A 17,287-nucleotide genomic window follows, 5' to 3' on the forward strand; every position below is an offset into this window, starting at 1 on the left:
TGACTCAACACCGTGTGCAGAAACAGTTAATTATGCACATCCCATACTCTAACTCAATAAGAATCAGGTTTATTGCTCCATTATAATAAATCGTCCTCGTTGAACCCACATCCGTTAAAAGCCACTCAGGATGATTTGTGCACTTTAATAAAATTAATGAAGATGAATGTGAGATTTAAAGCTTGTTCAGCTGGGTTTATGCTCCGCTGTAAACCACTGAGGACAGGCCGCCTGCGTTCCCTTCAAATGCAACAGCCTGAGTCAATAAGCCGGTTAATTAGACAATCAATTAGCTGTTGAATGAGGAAGTCAGCTGGCCAGTTAATTAGTCACTGAAGCGAGGAGTTGTCACGGTTACCTCCAGACTCTCAGTCACATTACAGCTGAGCTTTTCAAACTGTGAGCCGCTTCTCCCTGGAGAGGTGCAGAGGGAGCGATGTGAGGCAGAGCGTGAGAAGATGTGAGGAGGAAGGGAGAGGTGCATGCTGGTATGCTAAACCCAACAGGAAGTTAGTTGCTGTTGTGGTTTGGTCCATTGATTTGTCCCACTTACCAGCGTGGCAGTGTTAGACTGAGAGACGTCACCACCGCCTGTACCCCGTCCTCCATCCTCCTTGTTAGGACATTTTTGGACATCAGACCAGATTCAGGCTGAAAAGCTGCCTGGTGTGCACAACAATGGCCACCGCACAGATTATTTTTTTTATTTTTTTATTTTTATTTTTCATCCTCATTTTTGAGGGGCTGAATTAATGCATTAATCTTAGTGAAAACTTTTGTCTAATATAGCTTTTGCCGGTGGGCGTGGCCAGTGGCACATTTCACCAATATGCACGAAAATTGGTACACACATATATAAATCTGGGTTGCACAAAAGAGTATTTTGTATTTTAACACTCTTCCTACAGAATTCATCAGTTTGACTCATTTGTGATCAAAAGTTATTAAAAGATTTGCTCAGCGTTGAACACTGTGGCCGTGATGAGGCATCGAGTTTTGATGTCTCGCCATGACACACAAAATTCCTATATCTTCTGCTGTAAATGGTCTGATCTGCACCAAACTTCACATGTTTAATATAAGTCCCGCCCTGAAAACATCTACATGACAATCAGGAGTCAGAGTCATAGCGCCACTGACCAAGCTGCTGTATTTGGCACTTTGGGCTGTAGAAACTTCTCATCTTGTTTCCTGGTGTTTTGTTGGTTTTTCCAGCGCCGTCCAGAAGGTGTTAACAATCTGTAATCTCTCTGAATCCATGTGAATGCAGCGCTCCATGGAAACATTATAGTTTTTATTTGGGCCCCACAGTGTCAGACTGTGAAAACATCCACAGTCAACATCAGCTTAAAACTGCAGAATCATCCTGAGTGCAAAAAGATTCTCACTGGACTTCTTTAGGACGCTCTTATCACCTTCATGCTCGACTCTGCAATGCCACTTTGTTCTGAAAACAGTCAAATAGCAGCACTGCTTGATCCAGAGCAGGATTTCTGCCTCAAAAGGAAACAATAACGGCAGCTGAGTCAGTTAACCCCGACTTCAGTTCAGGTTACTCGGTTTTGCACCTCTGAGAAACGCTGTGTGATTAAATTAAAGAGTTCACCATGCTGGGTTTGCTCTGGGGCAGAGACATCATCCCGTGTCTGTTTCCATGTCGAGACTCTTGATGTTTCCTAATAAGCGCATCTCTTTGATTTGACCCAGCTAATCAGCCAGGCCGGCTCGCGAAAATAAATAATCAACAGCCAGTCCGTCGAGAGCGGTCCAGCACGGTTTCAGTCGACCGCTGAATGTCAATGAAGCCACTTGACAAAAAGGAAATCGAAGTGTTCTTTGAGTTTGTGCAGCTGCACAAGCAAAAAAATAATGCTGCGGGTAGAGTTTTGGTTCAAGAGAATTAGCAGAACAGTCAATTCTTTATTTTTTACAAAATAACAGAGTGTCCTGTAGTCTGTAATTTAAAGGAAATGACTGACAGAGTAGAAGTTTAGTCAGACGTGATATTCATACAATGAAAAAAACAGCTACACAGAGTGGAAGCAGGAGATTAGAAGGTAACACAAGTTAATAGGATTTGTTCTGTTTCTATCAGGACAGGAAGAACAGGCAAGAAACAAAGAAGAGATTAAAGTGAGAGAAGGACGGTTCAGAGGTTGATACTCTTACAGTTGAGCTTTAATGTAATAGTTAATGCAAAAACAGACCTGTGTCTTCCACCCAGGAGCTCTGCTTTAAAAGGCACTTTCTTTTCTATGGCTTATCATCAAACTACAGTGAAATGAAAAACTGTGTCACCACAGGGTTTTTTAAGGTTTGAAAAGTGTTTGAAATTACTTGAAATTGTAATTGCATCACTTTCTCTGACTGAATAGTTTGCTTTTTACAACCATGATTCCAAAAAAGGTGGCACATTTTGTAAAGAAACCGAGTGCAATGATTTGCAAATCCTTTTCAGTGTTTGTGAACTGAGGACACTAATTGTTGAAGTTTTGAAAGTGAAATTCTTTCTCATTATTACTTGATAAGAAGAAATAAACAGGGATGTGTCTGAAAAAGACGCCTGGGATGGTTATGTTTAACCGGATTACAACTGAAAAAGAGAACACAAACTGACAACATACACAAAGAGCTGATAGAGGCAAGTGGAAAAAAATCAAAAGGGCAGAAAAACCGACAAGACAGGAAATGAGGGAAGGCAAGAACTTAAAAATAAAATACAAAATGACTAACATGGCTAAAACTAGTTATATGAAAATGCTCAGAAAAGAAGAAAATTATTTCATCAACACACTTTTTGATCATCACAACAAACTTTTGGGAAACTTCTGCATTGACTGAAAAACAAAATATCTATTCCCAGACTGATAATCAGACTGAACTGGCATTTTGATTCAGCCTCGCATCCTGTTTTCTGACTTCCGACATTCTGAGATGATGAAAGTCCAAACAAGACAAATTTTCATTTGACTGAGTCGTCTGGGAGACGGCGGCGCTCGACTCGTTTGACACAAGAGGACAGAAGTTAAAAGTTGACACTGAGCTCAAACTGCAGCATGAAAACAGCCTTTGTGAACTGTTCCCTGGTGCAGATGCAAGATTAATGTCTGCAGCCACAAAGAGAAAGCTGATACCCACTCGTGTTTTGTACTTTGACTTTAACACGCGGCTCCAGAGGCAGCGAGTCTAAACTGCTGCAAATGAGTTTCTTCTTTTTTGTTGTTGTCCAGAGGAGATGAGGCGGCTGCAGAGGCATGACACGTCTCGTCTCATGCATGGTTTTACTTGAATCACCGGTGCAAACATCAAACGTGTGCAGCAGTGAGGATGCATTCATCGAGCGGTGTGTCTTTAAAAAGTAGTGGATGGTGTTTATTTTTAGGTCAGCAGTCATTATGTGGAGCAGGGAGCAGGTGTCAGCTTTTTACAAATGATGCTGTCTAATTTTGGAAGTAAACTCAGAAGCTGGAGGTCTGGCAGCGGTTTGATGGCTGCCAGTTTGAAGCTAATTAATTATTTTATGTTTATACTTTGATGCTAATTTTTTCAGCATTAGCTCTTTTTTCAGTTTAAACTCACACCAGGGATTTGCAGCTGTGGACAAAAACAGCTGCCTCAGATGAATGTGTTACACCCAACAGTATATTTCTTTTCCAGTATTATTACCCCGACTGGACTAGAGTGCTTCGTTTACCTGTGAAAGAAATAGTTTGGATATTTTGAAGTGGGGTTGTTTGAGGTACTTCCATGGTCAGTGTAGTACCTACAGTAGATGGCCGTCGACAAGGCCCCAGTTTTCAGAGGAAGCAGTACCTATCAGACAGCCTTTTCCAACAGAAAACCACCGGTATATCAGCCAAAGATCGCTCTCTCCAAACCAACCAAACTCCATTGGCAAAATCAGTGTTTCTACCTCACAGAAAACAGGAGTCGCTGGTCTGTCGCTGCCTCCATCTGTTAGTCTGTTTGTGTTATTGTGTGACTTCTTTGTTAGTTCTGATTCACCAAAGTCACACAACAAGTTGTAGACTTGCAACTCCTGTTCTGTGAGGAAAAATTATCGATTTTGTCAATGGAGTTTGGTTGGTTTGGAGAGAGGTATCTTTTGCTTATATAATGTAGGTTTCCTGTCAGAAATGTCTGTCTGACAGCGAGGTACAGTAGTAAAAATGTTCTAAATATAGCGTGCACTTAAACCGATACTGATTTTTTTGATGAAATCCCATTTGAGTTGAGGAGTATTTTGGTCTCGTGTTTTCAATTCACACTACAAGCGATGACCCCGTCGCTGACCTCTCTGTACCTGTCAACTCTGTTTACAGTGGTGTAAAAATGGAAAAGATGTTGCAGTCTAAAAAGACCTCAGACCTTTTGTGGGGTGGATTTGCAGAGCACTGTCTCGCCACGTTGTGTTTCTCCTGGCGATTGTGAGCGGGCGCCGTCACCGATCCTGTCAGAGCGGGAGCAGGAGGGAGCTGAACGCCCTCGGGCTGCTCGCTCGCTCAGTGAATCAGCTCAGTGGAGTGTGTGACTTGGAGGTTTCAGTCGGATTGTTTGTGACTGCGTTCATGTCCCTGTTGGTGTTTGCGCGAGTGTGTTTCCATGTTAGTATTCCTGTGCTAATATATATAGTGTGTGTGTGTTGAAGTCTCCCCTGAGGCCGGCTGACTGGCCTACATCACACAGCTGTGAAACGGAGAGGTCACAGCTGTGTGTGTGTGAAGAAGCCATGACACAGCTGGTGTGACATTCTCCCACCTGTGAACGACAGTTTAAGTGTGAAGTACAGCTGCATATTCCAGTCATGGATGTATTATAAAAACTGGACACCCGGATTAAAGGTGGCGCTCTTTCATTTTGTAAAGTTAAAGAGTTCAACAAAATCACACCAACAAGTCGACGTTTCAGTGTGGCTGGTTTATTCATGCATGAAGGGCAAAAGCCTGATACAGATTTCTCATCGAACAAAGCAAAGTGAGGTCTTTATATAATATCCTGGTCTATACAGTTGTGTCCTTAACTCTACCCGACATATTGACCTCCCTCCAGGACTTTTTTGGGACTGTTGCAGCTTAAAATGCCTGATTTCACAGCAGCTTTTCTAAAAAGTCACAATGCATGTTGCAATGTTTTTAGCCAAATGAAAATTGCAAAAGAAAGTTGCATTTTTTGGTATAATTCATTAAAAATCGAAGGTAACTTGATCCATTGAGAACAAAGCTGCACTCTGTTCTGAAAAAGGCTCAGAACCACAATAATCATAGAAATCTGCTTTTTTTTGTGAATGAAGAAGTGGACCAGGGGGGTATTTCACAAAGAAGCAGGATCTTTTTGGAGCTTGAGCTCAAAACAGCACAAAATGATTTAAAAAAGCACCAAGAGCGTTGATGAATCAGTTCCTCCTGGAAGCTGCAACTGTTCACACAAATTCAACCAATCCCTGTGAATTCTGCACAGTCTTTCAATTTTTTTCAAAACTCAGCAACTTTTCCAGCTTCCCACCAATCAAAGCAGTCCAACGCACAAACGTCATACATGTACGTCTCAATGAACCGACTCAGTGTTTTCTTTTATTAGTTTTAGTCTCAGTCTTACTTTTTTGGTAAAGTTACTAAGAACACTCAGAATCTTTGCTAAAAATGCTGCAACATGCATTGCATTTTTTATTTTTTTTTTAGAAAAGCTGCCATTAAAATCAGTCAGAATCAGTTTTGGGGTGCTTTAGCTTGCACCCTTTGGAGTACACAACATCGACCAATATGAAACTTCACTGTCATGGTAGCTTTTTCAGCTTTATCACCCAGAAATGTATCTGTTTTGTCTGTTTTTTCTGACCATATTCAACACCATATCTCAGGAACAGAAAAGGGGGACTGTTTCACACTTGGTCAGATACTGAATCTGTGACACTGATCTCAGGTGTCCACCTTAAAACTGTGCTGATTCTAGAGATCCTCTGTGCTGCAGTCAGGCTGAAAATGTCTCTGAAACATCCACATTTTAGAGTTTGGGCCTTCAGGTCATTATTTCATTACTATCATTATTATCTACCTTTTATTAAAATCCTTCTGAGTCTTCAATACATATATTCTGTGGGCCCGGACAGACATGGATGTAGTTGGCGGAGGCATACAACTGCGAGGCGTTAATTCTAGTTTGTGTTGGCGGGAACATTTTGTAGTTACATTTATTAGAAAGACAGAAATCACAGAGATAGTTTTGGCAGCCAAAGCACCAAATTTTGCTGGATCTCCTTCACTCCACCCACGTGATTCTGAATCAGTCCAAGCTTCCTAAAGCGTTTTTCTTTTAGTTTTTCTGTATGAATATTTGCAGCCTGAGGGTGTGAGGCCGCTGGGAGCTGCCCAGTACATCCACCATCTGCTGCTCTGCATCACCCAGGCTGAAGGATGGCGCCCGAGGGCACCTTGAGAACACAGTTTTGTTTTGGGAAAGTTGTCAGTCGACTTAAGAAAAGTGAAAAGCTGACAAGTGGAGCAAAGAAGTTCATTCTTTCCATATAAATTAGGTTTCTCTTGTTTTTAGAGTTGCCTTTACTTTTATTCTTGTGTGATCTGATTTGTTCTGTTCTGTTGTTGTTGGAGATTGTTGGATTAAATCTGCTGCAGAAACATTAATGCCACACTATGCTGCAAAGTAACACAATTAAAAGTAGGGCTGAGATCGCAGTTTTAATACGTCCAATTTTCATATCTGCAGAACCACAATTTAAACTAAAACTTACACAGTGAACAGCTGCCGACTGCCAGTTTTACCAGCTCTAATTATGCCGACCAATTTACTCTGCTAGTGCTAATTTAATTCTGTGAATTGGCAATAAATAATAAGTCTCGGCTGTTGCCTGGTTGAAATACTTTGAATTTTGGGGTCTGAACAATTTACACTTTGCCAAAGTTGGTTTCTTGAAGATGGCAGACTAGTCTGTAACTTTTATGTTTGAAAAAATAGGGAGTCCTCGGTTTGCTCTTCAAAAACACCACAATGGAGTCATGGGTCTTGTTGATTATGTAATCTCCTGAAACAGATATCTGCATATGAATAGGGACATGATTTTAGTATCGGAAGTGTCCTGGTTTCCTTTTGCAGGCTGAGTAGCAAAGGTGGAACTAAACAAATGCTGTTATATTTTTAATTAATTAATGTAAGTTTGCATTATTTAAATAGATTTTATGAATGTAAAAAGAAGATGCATTCAGATAAGGCTTGGTAAACTGTAATCACAGGGCTGGAGTTTGATTTATAGAAATGAATCACAATATTGCTCAGAGAAATCACTAATCATGCCAATAATCTATAATGAAATGCAAAAGCAGCCCCTGATTTGAAGCAGAAACATCATCCGGAGATCTTTGCTGTGTTTACATGTACTGGAGATTATCTGATGATCTACTTTCAGCAGTAATCTGATCTCATTTATACACATAATCCAGGTTTGTTTCCAGATTAATGGTTTGAGAATGACCCAGTAACAGTGGTACGTTTCTCTCACTGAGTGACCTGATTACTCGTCCAACAAAAACCCCTTAGTCACTGGAACAATGTGTTTTAGCTGAGTGTGACAAACATCCAGTACAGGAGGAGAAGTGAACCAGGCTGAAAATAAGGACATGCAGTATGATGTCTGTCTGCTGTTCAGGGATTATCATCAACTGTCCGTCTAAAACTGCTCCTGACTTGTGACTGAAACAATGATAGTAAGAAGAACGTGATCTTTTCAAGGACATTTCACGTTTCATGTCTTTGCAATTGAAGCTTTTTCGCTTTTTGAAGCGTTTGGTACATTTCATGAGTTTTGGAGCGGGTAAGAATAGTCATCATATTCTGGTGACCTTCGGTGAGATTAACGTTGTGAAACTATCGCTGTTGCCTTTTTCCCCACACCCCCGTAAAAACGTTTTTCCATGTCACCTGACATAAGTTTCTAAATGATGGCGTTGAGCAGGGCATCATGTAACCTACGTCACTGTTTTTTTGCTAACAGCTTTGTTGGATGTTTCCTTTTGAAAACCCCAGAAAAGAATGCGGTTGGAAACGCCCTTTAAGCATGTTACATACACACCCATTTGTCCTCCAAAACACCAACTTTATCACTCTTTTACTGCACCTTACAGTTTCTTCTTCGTGACATTCAGGCATAAAAGGTGCAAACTCCTGCTCACGATTACCAACAGAGGCAACAAGCCCTCAGAAAACCTGTGTGTTCAAACTGTCGTCACATTTCCATTGCTGCTGATGGGAGCTGGAGCTGATGGATTTGGCCTGTGAGTGAATGCCGACTGCACCCTTTTCCACTGAAGACAAAATTGGGATTTAGTGGGTTTTTTGTTCAGTGTTTGCCAACATTTTGTCCATTTCAACATCAATAAGGTGATAATACATCAGTGCAGTGTGTTTGTCAGCTTGTTTTGGGGTTATTCTTCCTCTCCTTGCGTCCAAAAAATATGTTAATTCACTTTCACAGGGACAGAATGAAACTTTGGTGTTATTTACCTGTGTGTCTGTGTTTCTTTGTCGTCCCACAGGTTATGTGTGTGTGAGTCTGTGTGTGTGTGTGTGTGAGGGCGTGTGCGTCTGTAAAATGCCGCTGCTGGCCAAACACATGTGATCAGACATGGAGGCCGTCAGCGCAGTCAACGCCACACCGGACGAGCTCCGCCTCCTGCCTGACGATGACCCCGGTTACCATGACTACGACCCAGGTGCCGGCGCTAACCCCCCAGCGTTGCCCACGCTGGTGTTTGAGGGAGTGAATTTCCCAGAGGACCCCATTAAACTGCTGAGTGTGCAGGTAAGAGGTTTCATATTCTGCTAGAAACTTTAAATTTAGGGGCACTAATGTATTATAGTCTGCTTGTTTATAAGGTATGTGAGCATTACGCACATTTCCATAAACGTATTTCCATTTACACAAATTGCTGCTTTCTCCTTTTCCTGGCAACCTTTTACCACCCACTGCCTGCAGGCTGTCACCACTATGTAGAACTTTAATGGACTGATTTAGAAAGTTACATTAATATGTATGACACGTATCGATTAGACATCTTCAGCTCCATCTATCAGTCCAACAATGTGATAAATCCTTGGAAATCATTCATCTAAATTCATTGCAAGGGCTCAAGAATAAAAGTAGTGCACTTTTTAAAGGTTAATCAGATGGGGAGGACATTACAGAACTGAAAGAAATGTTCTCCATGACTTTGATAGATTTTTACCTTCCTGTCCACAAACCAGTAGAACCTTACAGGATGGCCAACAGAAATACGTCCTCCCTGCAGCACTCTATCGCATGGACTAAACTACTCAGCCCCTCTGAAGTCCTGTAGACAAACTGAAGGGATTAACACTCTCTATGTCAAACTCTAACAATGAAGACATGCTGTTGGAACACATCCACAATGTGTCTTGACTGTGTCTTTCTGAAACAAGCAGGGACGTCCCTGAAAAAGACGTCATCTGGATGGCAGCATATGTTGCTCCAAAACTTGTATGTACCTTTCACAGATGTTACCCATGATGCCATGGGCACTAACACACCCCCATACCATCACAGCTGCTGTCTTCTGAAGTTAGTGTTGGATGGTCCTTTTCCTCTTTAACCCAGAGGACACGACGTCAAGAGCTCATTAAACAAAGGAGTAAGCTAAATATTACTAGTTAACTGGGGATGGCAGTTTAATTAGCTACACTCTGCCTGAACATGATAACAGAATCATTTGACACATTAGACACTCTGAACAGTGGACAACAGCATTACTCAGGACTTACAATGTACTATATTAAAACCAGCATCAAACACCTGAACACAGACCAGGCTGATCCAGGCCGCCTGAATCGATGCACTCGTATCGTTATGTAATCGTCAGCTGAGGTGAATAAAAACCTCGACTACAAGTGATGTCACTTGTTCAATTCTATATTTATTTCACCTTCAGATCAGAGTCTACAGTAGAGTCCACTGAGCTGCTGCTGCTGCAGATAACCGCCTCTGACACCTGTGATGTTGTTGTTGTTGTTGTCTGTAGGTGGTGTTGATTCTGGCCTACAGCACCATCATCGTGCTGGGGGTTCTGGGTAATTCTCTGGTCATCTACGTCATCTACCGCTTCAAGACGCTCCGCACCGTCACCAACTTCTTCATCGCCAACCTGGCTGTTGGTATGTTAACACACACACACACACACACACACACACACACACACACACACACACACACACACACACACACAAACAAATACACACATTAACAGACAAACAGTTCATCATCTTTGGATGTCAGAGAGGATTTCCTGCCGCTGAAGAGTGTAACAGCATCAAATTAGAAACAACACAGAGCTGCTGCTGTGTGTGTGTGTGTGTGTGTGTGTGTGTGTGTGTGTGTGTGTGTGTGTGTGTGTGTGTGTGTGTCCTCTGTAGGTCGCCTGTGATGGTGACTCAGACATCTGTCAGCTGTTATATGCTGTTTCCCCGTGATGTCTGGGATTTGTCTTGTGCGGGTGTGTGCATGTGTGTCTGCATGTGTGTGTGTGTGTGTGTGTGTGTGTGTGTGTGTGTGTGTGTGTGTGTGTGTGTGTGTGTGTGTGTGTGTGTATGTGTATGAGAGAGACAGACGGAGAGATGAAATCAAACATTAATTGTTCGTGTGTGTTTGACAGGAGAACCCTCCGTTCTTGTTACTGGGGTGTGAGATGTGATTGTGTTGTGGTGAAACAGGAACAGTTAAAGAAGAACTCCCAGAGGCCCGGAGGAGGATTTTAGGACTCATGTTGTACGAACACTAACCCGACTTTTCCATTTTTATTTGATAACAGCATCATTTATTTGGGAGCTGAATATAATTTTAATGTGAAACAGAGAGAAAGAAAGAAAAGACAAAGATCAAAAGAGAAAATGTTATAGTGTTTACTAGCTAGCTAAAAGACATATTATATAGTTTCCTGGCTAAAAAGCTAACATGTTAGACTGTTTACTGGCTAGCTTAAATGTTCAAAGTAAACACACAACAATAACAAAAAGCATTTCATATTATTTGCTAAGTAGCTAAAAAGTTAGTTAGTTCAAAATTAATACTGGATCACAGTTTAAATTGGGTTTAAAGTCTTGGTACACCAGAATGAAATTTAATCTTGGTTTAGTAAAAGTAGATTGAGGTTTAAAAAGAGTTTTAAATATAATCTTGTTTTAAAGATTGATGCAACATTATTTAAAGGTAGACCATCATTTAATCTTTAAAAATGAATCTTTGTTGGTGCAAACCAGCCATAATCTTCTATGTTTTCATATCATTTCATATCAGTATATATTAAACAATTAAATTACTGACTTTTCCATTTGCTGTTCTGTGTATGTGTTGTGTGTGTAGTGGCTCTTTCTACCACTTTGGTAGTGATGTAATCTCTGTGAATAGATTTAATCTGAATAAATATGAATAGGATGAGCAGAAGCAGAACATTATTGATATATTCATTCTTAATATAATCACACAATATGAAGACAAAATCATTTTGACAAAGATTCAATTCATGTTCCGATCTGATTAGGCGAGCCAGAGTGAATAAATTACAATTTACAATTTAAATCATATCTGATAAAAACTGCTTGTGTATGTATTATTCTGATGTGGTTCAATATTAAAATTCCCCTCTGGACATGATTTAAAGTGTGTACTTTATGACTAATATTTTGTTTAACATGGTTTTCCCTCATAAAAAACTGAAAACACATGTCCTCTTTCTCCCTCATTAAGAAAGTGTAGATCTGGTCTTGTGTGTATTAAGATGGCTAACGTTAGCATGGCATGACATGGCAGGTTAACACGGGATTAAAATCACACACAACCTCCATAATTATTAGAAATACCTGGAGATCCCCAGGTGATTCTCATCAGAGGCTAAAGTTCACCAAAGTTTATACTGATGCAAAAGATCCTGCCGGTGTATCCACTGCCTGCAGCTGTTCCATTAGAATGAACTGAGTTTGCTGCAATATTTCAGTATTTTAAATGCTGCTGTGACTGAGCCCAGAGGCTGAATTTGTTATCTGTGCTCTCCGGGGCATTAATGCAGAATTTAATCTGGTTTGTATTTAACAGGAAAAAAAAAGATCCCAGGCAATGAACAAAGTTTGATTATTTGGGTACAACTGAATCTCAGCTGCTGAGAAATCTACAGAGTCGATTCGCCCTGAAAATCTTGTCTCTTCTGACCTCAGTGGCTGAACTTCTCACCTTGATGCAGAGATATACAGGTGTACCTTAGCCACACTTTTTTACAGCCCGATGTTAAGTTATCTGTTAAGATTTCCAGTGTTGTTAGTGTTAATTTAAACAAAGTCAGCAGTTGGGCTTGTTTCGATCATATTGAATCCATTGCTGGAAGTACTGCCAGAGAGGCTTTTGAGTTTGCCAGTGTTTTCGAGTTTGTATATTCTAGCATTTGCAAGCATGTGTTTGTTGAGCAACTTAAAACAGACTCCTGCTCCAACTAATGAGTTGTCATCATAAATGGAGACAAGAGTGAAAGAATCAAATCAAAAGCTGCAAGCAGCAATGATCAGGCCCTCAAACACCTGTTCACATCACGGTGTTGCCAGTAGGTGGTGCTATGACTGTGACTCCATATTGGCCTGCAGGGACTTTTATCAATTTTCACAATAAAGCATTATTATAGTCTTCAGGCTTTTGAACTATCTGGTATAAAACAAGTAGAAAACATGTCATTTCTTGTGAGTAGGTGGCATTGCAGACTACCTATTGTACCAAATTTTGTACATCTAGGTGAAAAGTGCTGCAGAGGATGCTTTGTTGGCCTGTTGATGTGGTCAGGCCAGGACTCACATGAACACTCACCATTTTCACATTAATTATTCACATCATCATAGTCTATCAGGCTTTTCTGACCACGTTTGAATTGGATCTGGTCAACCTTGAGGCAAGCTCGAGGCACATTTGACCACATACAACAAGTCACAGAAACTTCCTGTTTGAGGGGGAAACATCAAAAATATCAGTGCTGCCAGGGCAACACTGTTTGATGAAAGCTCAACTTTTAAAAAAACTTTCCAACATGAAGGTCTTTAGATTGCATTTGGAAGTGGATCTCATTAAATCTGGGGGGTTTGTTAAAGTGCAATGCCTGTTGGGTTTAGCGGCACCTGTAGAGGTGGTCAGGTCAGAAATCTTATCAAATTTGACCATGTAACGTCAAGGTACAACAACTTCCTGTTTGAGGGCAAAACATCAAAACTGAACAGCATGCCACGGCCACGACATTCAACAAAAACTCAAGCTTTTAATAACTGTTCATCTCAAAGGTCTCTAGATTGCTCAACATGCCACATGGCTGCTCTTTAGGGGGCGTGGTTGAGTCATTTTTCCATGCCCATCAACAAATCCCATGAACTTTTACCACTTCTAATTTTCTGGGAAGCTTTCTGGGTTTTCTAGCATGTTTATCCCTTCAAAAATGTGATTAACTTCAGTTAAAAATAATAAGAATTCTTTGTAGTACAATAAGGTCCCTGCATTGGTTGGTGCTCAGGGCCTAATTAGCTTTAGCTGCCGATGGCATCATGTGACGGTGTGTCTTTTTTCTCTCCACCTTCGGTTTAACAGATTTAACTGTGTATTTATGACAGCCTGCAGAGCTTCACATATTTTTAATGAGCTAAACTTTGACTACAAGCATCAGAAAGGATTTAAATATCCAGCGAACCACAACAGAAGCCACGGCCATCACTTAGCCAATCATCTGCGCAGTGCTGGGACATAAATAATGGTCTCTTAGAGAAACAGACTCAACGCACGGCGGGCGATGTCACCTCCGCTCAATTCGTTTCTAATGAGAGGAGCGTTCACAAGTCCCCCGCCTGAGAAGTGACACACGATGCTCAATTGTGAAATTTCACACTGAGGCATAATTAATCATATTTTCACTCTCTGGATCATTTTTTTTTAGAGTCACTGTGGGTGTTTGAAACAACAAGTCAATTCAAATTGAAAGGCTTTAAAGTTGTTCTGAGAGTATTTTTTCCTTCATTAGACAGGATACAGACAAACAAGAGAGAAATACAGTGCAACAAATCTTATAATAGTCTGTTATAGTGTCTTGAACCCTATTGGCTCCCAGGGTGCTCCAAAAGTCCTTTTTAAAGGGCAGTTTATGTATTTCTCAACCTGGACCCTATTTTCCAATGTTTTTCTGTCTAAGTGACTAATAGGTAACAACAGTGTTTGAAGTTGGTTCAGTACTGAGGAAGAGCGCCAGTAGAAGTGAAAATGAGTTCCAACATAATCTACCAAAAGTTCAGAAACAGCTGTTTTACTGTTCTTGCCAAACTCACCAGACTCCATTTGCAAAACTGTAATTTTAACAAAAACAAAAACAAAATAAAACTCACCAAAAATGTCTTGGCTCATCTTTCCATTGATGCAGCAATCAAGAACTTTAGTTTGGTATAATAAAAAACTCTTAATTCACCTGTGAGCTGTGAGCCGTGCTGGTGCACCACAGTGCGCACAGGGCAGGTGACGCTTGCTTGTTTACTTTACTTGTTTTTGCCAGGATAGACTCAGATTGTTATTCTAAGTGTACAACAACAGGACTGCAACATTGAGATGCCTTTTTAAAGATTATTGGACAATAATATTGATGATAATATTGATTTTTACTGTAACTAAAGCCCCTGTATTTCGTGTGAGATTTGGATGATTGGTTTGAGAGAGGTGAGAACGGGTAGGAAACCATGTATTTGAACCAAAATGGTAAAATGATCCTATTTTACTGGATATCAGCAATGAGGTTAATGATGATTTCGCGTCGGTGCTGTTACTGGGAATCACAAGACAGTTTCCGAGGAGCAGAGACATGGAGCGTCCCTGTAACCATGGTAACTGTCTGTCAGAGAGGGAGAGACGCTGTGCTGAAGAGCTGCTGACTGTGAGCTGTGTGCAGGAGAATAAATTACAACAGATTTGTGTAAAGGCTGTTCCTCACTTTTCCCTGATGGTTTGAAGAACTCAGTCGGTGCCCACTTTGCACTGCGATGTTAGCAATTACGAGTTTCACTGTGAGAAAATGGGCAAGTAAGTACCAATGGGGATATTTATTTTTATAGCCGATATGCTAGAGACTCAAATAAAAACAGTGAGATGGCTTGTTAACACCAGAGCTGCAAAAATTATGCAAAAGTATTCAAGTATTAAGTTAATTGGCAACTAGTTTGATAAACAATTAATCAGTTTAAGTAGATTTTTAAGAAAAAAAAGTCTAAAGAATTGTGGACAAAAGACATTTGAAGATGTTGTTTTGTGTGAAAAGTGTTTCCCCAGAAAAAAGGTTTGGGAAACCCCATAGCACCCCCAGCAGCTGTTCTATATTTTCCCATGGCGCCCAGGAGCGCCCGTCATTTTAAAATCATCCTGTATTAAAATACAGAAGAAAATCCTGATCTTTGTGTTGTAGATTCTTTAAGTTGTCACCAATAACTGGAAACTGGATCTATTCATCATAACATTGAGACAGCATACAGTTAGTATGGTCATTTCCACATTATGAGTTTTTTGTTTGAAATGACATCACATAAACGCTGTCCGCAAACAGCCGCACGAGATGGAGGCTGTGTTCCAGAGTTAGTAAGGATGTGACTTTTCCACATAAATTCAGCAGTTTTTCTCAAATAGTTTGACAAAAACACGACCTGTGTGGGGTAAACTGCAGGACATTTCTCTTTTATTTTCAAAGCCCCACATTATCCAGGAAAGGATCTGTTGTTGTCAGACACTGAGTGTCGACTCAGGAAGAAAACAGAGACAGATGTTGTGGATCATATTTGTTCTAAAACAGTTTTTAGGCGAGTTGAGATTCATTCCACCACAGATATTTACAGCAGTTTTTGTGCGTCTCGTTGTTTTGTCTCATGTTTTATTGAAACTTGGTCTAAAAGGCTACAAATGAAGAAAGAAAATTGTAACTGTCTATTTCTTTCTGTTTTTTAGACAGAGCTGTTTGTTTGGGTTGGGCAGGAACATTTTCATTTAAGTGAGGATTCACAATAAACTGCTGCAACGTTCTAGAGGATTAATGAACGTAGTGCGACCGACGCATTTTCCCAAAAGGATTCTGTTGCAGCCGTTGCTGCCTGTTTCTCAGCTGAAGCGTAGAGCTTTTTCAAACCTGAAGAAGTAAATGGAGAAAATGATTAATTATAGCATGAAAAACAGCCGTGCACTGTAAACAAATAAAAAAAAAACCACATCATTATAAATGCAACATGAGTCAACATCTAAACAAATAAACAGGAGAGTTAATAAGCACCACATCAACACAAGAGCTAATAAATATGAGGTGTAAACGATGAGGAGTAATGGAGTGTGAAGTGGTGAAATCACCTCCGCTGCTCAGGCTGGAGATGAACAATAATGTATTTTATTCATCACAAACACTTTAGGAAAATTCATGCAAATGTAATGATAAACAAGTGAAAACACAGTCAACAACAAACAGGTGGATGGACGGTCGACCTGACGCCTGCAGACGGAGCAGTGAGAGGTTTCAGCACCACGGAGAGCGACAGGCTGAGAGGGAGAGACTTCAGGACCACGGACAGAGACACAAAACAGACTGAAGACTTTCTCCTGATCAAAACTACACTGAGCTGCTGATTAAACTATAGATATAAAATAGATCTTTTAAGGATAATGGCACATTAGGGCAGCTGCAGGTAAAATAATAATAATAATAGCTATGGAGCCAAAGGAGGGGGGTAATATTCTGAAAACTTTTGAGACTAAAGTCATATTGTTTTTAACTCACAATTTGCAAGAAGATTTACGGGAAAAATGTAAGATTCTCTGAGATTAGGGTCACAATTACAAAATAAATAAATAAATAAAAATAATAAGAATTGAAACTGAATTTAAAGTGATAAATGTGTGAATAAAAGCTTAAGATTAAAGTTACAATTTACAGGAAAAACCTGGGATGTTTTCTGAGATTATAATTTCATAAATTTGTGAGAAAAAAAAAAAAAAACTTGTAGACTCTCTGATATTAAAGTCCTGATTTACGAGAAAACAGTCAGATATTCTCTGAGATTTAAGTCACAATTTACAAGAAAAAATACCAGATATTCTTTGAGATTAAAATCATAATTTGGTCGAAAAATTTAGATATTTTCGGAGATTAAATAAATCCTTAATTTGTGAGAAAAAACTCATATATTCTCTATGATCAAAGTCGCAATTTTCAGGAAAAAATGTGATATTCTCTGA

General features: G+C 40.1%; 1 protein-coding gene across 1 annotated transcript in view; it reads left to right on the forward strand.

The window, feature by feature from the left end:
- npy2rl (neuropeptide Y receptor Y2, like) overlaps nucleotides 1–17,287 on the forward strand; it is a 68,249-nt gene that overhangs the window by 26,834 nt on the left and 24,128 nt on the right. The window contains exons 2-3 of the mRNA XM_084712057.1: nucleotides 8,544–8,809; nucleotides 10,044–10,176. Coding sequence (XP_084568183.1) covers nucleotides 8,633–8,809; nucleotides 10,044–10,176 — 310 coding nt within the window. The 5' untranslated portion in view covers nucleotides 8,544–8,632. The remainder of the gene's footprint in view (nucleotides 1–8,543; nucleotides 8,810–10,043; nucleotides 10,177–17,287) is intronic.

The sequence above is a fragment of the Lutjanus erythropterus genome, chromosome 23 (genome assembly GCF_056507025.1).
Source record: "Lutjanus erythropterus isolate fLutEry1 chromosome 23, fLutEry1.hap2, whole genome shotgun sequence".
Taxonomy (NCBI): Eukaryota; Metazoa; Chordata; class Actinopteri; order Lutjaniformes; family Lutjanidae; genus Lutjanus; species Lutjanus erythropterus.